The 7309-nt window shown below is 38.7% G+C and overlaps 1 protein-coding gene across 1 annotated transcript in view; it reads right to left on the reverse strand.

Moving 5' to 3' along the window:
• atp6ap1a (ATPase H+ transporting accessory protein 1a) overlaps positions 1-6435 on the reverse strand; it is a 39958-nt gene extending 33523 nt beyond the window's left edge. The window contains exon 1 of the mRNA XM_020609158.1: positions 6263-6435. Coding sequence (XP_020464814.1) covers positions 6263-6393 — 131 coding nt within the window. The 5' untranslated portion in view covers positions 6394-6435. The remainder of the gene's footprint in view (positions 1-6262) is intronic.
• Between the last annotated feature and the right edge of the window lie 874 nt (positions 6436-7309).

Below are 7309 nucleotides of genomic sequence, written 5' to 3' on the forward strand. Positions count from 1 at the left end.
CACTCTGTAATAATTCTTTAGTATATTACTTGTGTGGTGTAGAAGATAATTATCTATGAATGTAATTATGTAGAATGTTAACACTCTGTAATAATTCTGTAGTATATTACTTGTGTGGTGTAGAGGATAATTGTTTATGTAGAGATATTGCTTAGGACTTAAAAGTTGTAAGATGATGTCATGGGGTAGGACTAGATAAGTCTAACTTCTTCCTACTTCGTTCAAGCATGTACTAGGTATAAGTAAATTGATATTGGATTATTATTGTTGGATATGTGTGAAATTACATGTGTTGACATATCAACTGTTTTACATGCTTGAATGAATAAATCAAATCAAATCAATTGTTTGAGGTATATTTTTATTTATAAAGCTGTTTTAGTTCAACAGCCCTCATAAGTGTGCAAACTTCTTTCAAAGAGCTCATTTTTCAGTTCCAATCTAAGACATATCTGCTGTCTCTTTTGAGCATTTGGACAGATGGGAAACACATGCTTTCATGTTTTCTGCTCCAGCCACCTGGAACAGTTTTCAGAGGGAAATTTAATTATTAAGTTCATGAACTTGGTATCACTTGGTATTAAAACTAATGTAAATTCTCTGGTGAATGACTTTTTCTATTTGCTTTTGCTCTTTAAATTCATGGTTCTGAAACAGTTTTACTGTCTCCTGTGTTCATAGCTTTTGCAGTACAATGTGAACCAAATTCATAATTTTATTATTAGTTGCATTGATGTTTGTTTTTAATATTATAATGACTGTATATTTTCATGGGATACAATGGACATGTAACAGTCATACCAGCAAGGGCATACTGTATGTAATTTCTGAATAGAAATAGGATGCATGTACAGTCACAACTTGAGAATTCATCTAAAATCTTATTTAATAAGCAGAAAAAGTGGCAAACATAAGAAACAAGTTGGCCACTAGCTGATATCAAACCCTAGTAGAAACAATGACGTCTTTGTAATATTCTGAGTAGGATATTTATTATTAACTGGACCTGTCTGAACTAATCCTAGAGCATCTATTTTACAGCTATTACAGAGCTATTGAGAAAAAAACAGCTCATTGGGCCATGCTTTTTGACAACTGATGACAATGCGTGTAGCAGGATGATGCCGCCATGAAAAGAATACTGGTGTTTTCACCTAAATATGATTAATCTATTAAAAACAAAAAAAGTGTAATACCTTATATACTCATATTGACTGATATGTTTCCAACAAGTGAAGGTTTTGCACATAGTGAGACAATGTCCTTATTTAAATGAAAGTGTTAAGATAAATAAAAATATGATGGAACTATTAAAAAAAAACAAAAAAAAAAACATGGACTAATACTTGTATGTTCATACTGCAAGATATTTTCCTACAACTGAAGGTGTGTGTGTGTGTATATAGTGTCCTTAGAAAAAACAAACAAACAAACAAAAAAAAACAAACAAACAAACAAACAAAAAACGATTGAAGTGTCTAAGATGAATTACGAAGTGATTAGGGGAAAAAACATGGTGTAATGGAGTGTAACAATACACTCAGCTCACAAGACAGGACAATGCACAATATTGGGTTCACGAGAATGAGATGAGATTATATTTAAACACTTTTTTAAAGAAATTGTCAGTGATGAAACATATGACAACAAATAGTATTTTGACTAAAAGTCACAAAATGCAAAACAATGCTGGTGCATTTTGAAATGTTTTAACTTGTATCTTGTAATGAATGTCACTTCGGTTCTACTTTGTGAGTATGAATTATCATAAGCAGTAAAAGACAGAACAATATGCAGCACTGTAAAAGGATTTGCCACAAAATCAACTGACTGCCCCCAACATGTTGGTAAAATCTGCAGAAACGGAACGCAGAGGTCTCAAGTCCAGGTCTGGTATCCGCCAACCACCAATCTGTGCCTTCATGGATGGCCTGACAGTGACCACAGAGTCAGTGCCTCGAGGCAGATGGATCCTAGAAGGGCTTGAAAGGGTGATGAGATGGGCCAGGGTGTCTTAAGTGAACAAAATCAAGACCCTTGGTCTTGAAAAAGGGAAGAGTGGTAGGTGGGTTTTGCTTCTCTGTCTCAGGAATATCAATCCCTACTATCTCTGAAAAGTCAGTGAAGAGCTTGAGGAAGTTCTTTGACACCAGTCTCAGGGATACAGCCTGCATTAAGAACACCTGTGAGGAACTAGAGCGATGGTTAAAGGATGTCGACAGTTTGGGCCTTCCGGGGTAATTTAAGGCATAGATTTACCAGCATGGGATTTTGCCAAGGATACTGTGGCCACTGCTTCTCTATGATTTCCTGATCTCCACCATATTAAACCTTGAAAGAAGAGTCAGTTGCTTCCTCAGGAGATGGTAAGGGTTGCTGAGGAGTTGGGGGAGTAACATCGCCCTTTATGGAAATACCTGCAAACTAATGCTCCCCTTGAAATCTACTGAGGAGGAGTTTAAGGTTTTGTTGGCAAGGGAAGTGCTTCAATTCCAAGAGTCAAGGGACCCAAAAGTCTCTGGGGCAGGAGTAACAGTGAAGACCGTTAGGAAGTGGTAGGAACAGTGGCCAGAAGAAGGGCTGGGTGATTGATGAAGTGGTCAAATTAACCTGCATCAGGTTGTAGCATGGATGTATTATGGGTTGTGGTTAGGACTGCGATGGAGAACGTAGGTGACTGCATACTCAGTAAATCGCTATTGTTGTCCTTCTTATATCTGATCTCAAATTTTGTTAGCTGTTGCTCTGATGTCAGGTTGATTTAAAAGCTGTTCAGCTAGTGTAAACAAAGCATACAGTTTAATGTTGTCAGCCATCTTAAATGCAGGGTGGAGATAAAAACCGGCAAACTGTGATGACCCAGGTGTTTTTGTTAAAGACACTGATACACATAGTATTAGATATAGGCCTACAGTACATCTTTATCATAATAATATTCTACACCATAAAGAAAGGTAATTTTTTTTAAATTACACATTTCTGTCATGTGTTCCACCAGAGTGTGAACAAAACAGCACACACACTATGATGATTTTTTTTTTTATGTGAAACAGCAATAGCAATAGCAATTTGTCTTTGAACCTGCTACTATGCAGTTGGTAAACTGATTATGGCAGATTTGAAGGATGCAAATCTAGCCACCCAGCAGAGCTAAAATCCTGCATAAAGCTAAGCATAAAATGCATCATATATGGCAAATTCAGGAAAAGTGGAACATTCCTTGGCAAATCTCTGAGTCAATCCAGTCCAAAGTGATGTAAAGTTATGTTGATTACAGCATTCAGGTCTAATTACTGCCATTTTCACAACATGATTAAGAAAGCGGTGGTCTCCTGTCTGATCAGTTTTCATGCTATCCGAGTACTGTGACTCTGAGGCAGACCATTATGCTGAAACAATCAAATCCAGCACACCATTTTTTTTGCACATGGCTAGACAACATTGACAGTGGCAGGACATCCCACTTGGGGAAGCTAAAAGCCAGCAATGGTTGGACATAACACACAGATTGTGTTGTTTGGTTCAGCCTGTATGGTGCAGCAGCGCAAAGTGCAAAAGGAATGGCTGATGTGTAAAACAGACAAGGCAGTCTGATGACTGATGACAGACAAGGCAGTCTGATGATTATATATCAACTGGCCACACCACAGGTCAACTATCTAGGAAAATATGACAGTCTGACAAATGAAGCATCCACTTTCCAAGAAAATCCAACTGTTCTCTAGATGTTGCAGAGAGGTGTGAATGGTTAATTAATAGTGATAGGAATAGCCTAAATAGCCTAGTGAATAGTTTGGTGAAGTTGTTTATATGATCACACTGATCCACTGCTTTTTCTGTCTTAATTCAGCTCAGTCTCAGTGTTTTCACTTTCAGGAATAAAATACAAACCTAAAACTGGAAAGAAAACTGGAATGCATGTACTAATGATCTCAAACCGTATTATAATGTCCCGTAATCTCACATCTCCCGCATATCAGGCCACATACTATTTTCCTAATGACCAGTCTGGTGTGAGGCTATTGTGTAACTGCTTGGAGTCATTTACATGTGATTTAATGAAGGCAAAACAGTGAACAGCCATGCACAACAGCACTGCGTTCTGGTGCATGTGTTCTACTGCCTTCAGATGACTGCAGGACCAGAAAAGAAACATTTCATGCAGTACAAGGCAGCAGTAGCATACTGTACTGTACAGATACTACAAGAATCATTCATATTCATTTATAAATCAGAGAAGACTGATTTGCAGGGACACCGTCATTACTAGTTTAACAACATTAGATGTTATTTTATAAAACGTATGTAGGCTATTAGTTGGGGGATGTTTAGTTAAATAGGTTTATATTTTATGCATTATTCTATTATTTCTGTGCATCTGCTGCAAGAACTTAGTTTGTTCTTTGTTACTAAATTTACCAAAGTGCCAGCAGAGTGATGCTGCTTCAGAAAGACGTTGGTCTGAGACATCGATTCTTCTAAGCTCAAGAACACAAACCTGCTTTGCACTGCTTCATCTGAATAAACCTTCCTCTCCTGTGTCCCTGCACTATATGCATTGTGCTTGGCATTAAAATACATAGATGAGCAAAGCAAAGATTAAGGTCAGAAGACGATCAGAGTGCTGCTTTTACTTACTCATTAACTAAAGGCTTCTGTGTCTCTGCCTTGGACTTTTAGCTGTCTCTCTCTCACCAAAATAACTTTTTAGGCTATTCATAGCTATTTCTAATATTTCAGCACACTATTCTGTTCATATATGCAAAATATACAGAGAAATGAATGTGATGCTGAGACAACATAATCAAAATGTTTATTCCCTGGTTTGTCAGCAGTGCATCCTCCTTGACCATGGCTACTCATGTCTCTTGCACACTAATGTCACCAGTTAATGTGAAACTCCAGTCAAACTGGAGCAACAGCCAGTATTTGATGACAGCTGCACTTATCCATATTCATAAAGACACAATGTTCAGATGCTCTTAAATTACTGCCAATTTCATCTTCAATTCTAATTTCTTTAGAATTTTTAAAAAAATAATCCAACTGGCTCAAAACAGCACCTGCTGATACTGTCCCTCTCCATGTCCATACATTCATTCATTAGCTATACCGCTTATCCCCAACAGGGTCACAGGGGGGCTGGAGCCAATCCCAGCTGACACTGGGCAAGAGGCGGGGCACACCCCAGACAGGTCACTAGTTTATCACAGGAATGGCATGTAGACAAACAACCACGCACAGTCACACTTACTCCTATGGGTAACTAAGATTCACCAGTCAACCTAAGCTGCACGTCTTTGGAATGTGGGAGGAAGTCAGAGTACCCAGAGAGAACCCACGCAGGCACAGGGAGAGCATGCAAACTCTACACAGAGGGTTGGCCCAGGTTTGAACACAGAACCTTCTGGCTGTGAGGCAACAGTGTTAACCTCACATCCACACCATGGACGTATTAGCTCCTGCAGCATCTTTTAAGTCATTGGGCTCCATCTTACAATTTAGTAACCAGCTCTCACGTTACATAAATGTCAACCCAGGAAAACTAATCAATACCAAATGAGCTGCCAATCATATAGCTGGCTCTGCCCGGTGTGCCTTGATTGACAGTCATTCTGCTGAAAACGATATTATGACATAATAAAGACACGGGGAGAAACAGCATTATACATTTTTAAATAAAAATTACTGGAATCAAGGGGGTCTGTAATATATTCCGTTATTATGAAAACAAACAATGAAATATTTCATAATACGATTTTAAAACAGTGAAAATAACTTCCGGATAATGATCTTATTTTCAAAATGTGCTTGATTACTTATTTATTTTTCTACGGGTAGTGGGTCTGAAATTTCACTTGGGCAACATCAACGACGCTTTCTTCTGTAATACACAACAAAGCTAGTGATGAATGTTGATGTCTCTTTAATGTTACTGGGGATTACGTTAACTTCGTCCAATGTCTGAATATCCAACGTCAAACTGTCTACACAACGGACAGGCACTTGATATGCATTAGAAATAACGGTACAGGCAATGTCAGGTTGTCTTAGTTTAATCATTAAAGCGTGCATATGAACCACAGTCCAGAGGGCATTTTAAGTTATTACTAATCTAGCAATGAAATGGTGAAGCCAGTTTACATCTTAATAACATAACGTTAACACAACTAACAGTTAGCTACATGGGAATAAAAACGCCAAACCCGTTAACTCATGAGGCCGTCCATGTTTGAAAAGCCAAAAATACCACATTGCTCACCCTTCACTCGTCCATAGAATAAGCGGCACCTGTTCATCGCATTTTCCCGTCTTTAACGTGTTAAACAAAACGAGAAGAACAGCCAAAGCTGCAGAAATACGCTTTATATGCATCAACCCTGTCGACGCCATCTTTAGTCTGACAGCAGATGACGTAACGCTAGTTGACTAAGATCACGTGACCGAAGATTATGCATCTTTGCCTCCTCTTACTCTAAAGTGCTGGACATTAAATGCGCTTTTCTAACGGAGTGTACCACACAACGGCGTGATTTCCACTAATGGTGAACGATACGTCCTCATGGGCGATTTATGAGCCAATGGGCCCCTCCGGACAGCCATCTAAAAGGACCCACTCCTAAACACAAGGGAGACACAAATCATGTACCCAGGGCTTGAGATGGGATTTATGAGGAGCCCTTCTTAAATAAGGGTGCAGAGTTCGCAGTCCACGGTGTATTCATAGGGATTATTTCTTCAATAGAAAGTATCTGATGTGGATTATCCAGAGTGACAACAATTCTACAAAGACTTTTTTTTAAATGCTGTACCACATCATATTGGTAAAATTTCAGAGGCTGATATCTCAATTTGAGTAAGTCTATATGGCTAAACACCACTAGGGACACACAAGTCTACAATCTTGTTGATAGTACTGCAGCCTCCCTGCATATGACACTTCATACTGTTGCCCCTCTGAAAAATGAGGCAGTGAAACAGAGGAGGCCCCATGGTGCAGCTCACAGCTACACTCCTTAAAACAGGCATCATGAAAACTGGAAAGGAGGTGCGGCTCCACTAAATCAGCAGTTTTTCTTAGCCTGGAAAGACAGTTTAATAACTTATAACAAGCCCTTCGTAGTGCTAGAACCACAAATTATTCATCACTGATTGAGGAAAATAAAAACAACCCCAGGTTTCTTTTCAGCACTGTAGCCAGGCTGACAAAGAGCCACAGTGCTGTTGAGTTTAACATTCTCTTAGATCTCAGCAGTAATGACTTCATGAACTTCTTTACAAATAAAATCACAACCAATCAATAAAAAAA

Source organism: Monopterus albus, unplaced genomic scaffold (assembly GCF_001952655.1).
Source record: "Monopterus albus unplaced genomic scaffold, M_albus_1.0 scaffold98.1, whole genome shotgun sequence".
In the NCBI taxonomy this organism is placed as follows: Eukaryota; Metazoa; Chordata; class Actinopteri; order Synbranchiformes; family Synbranchidae; genus Monopterus; species Monopterus albus.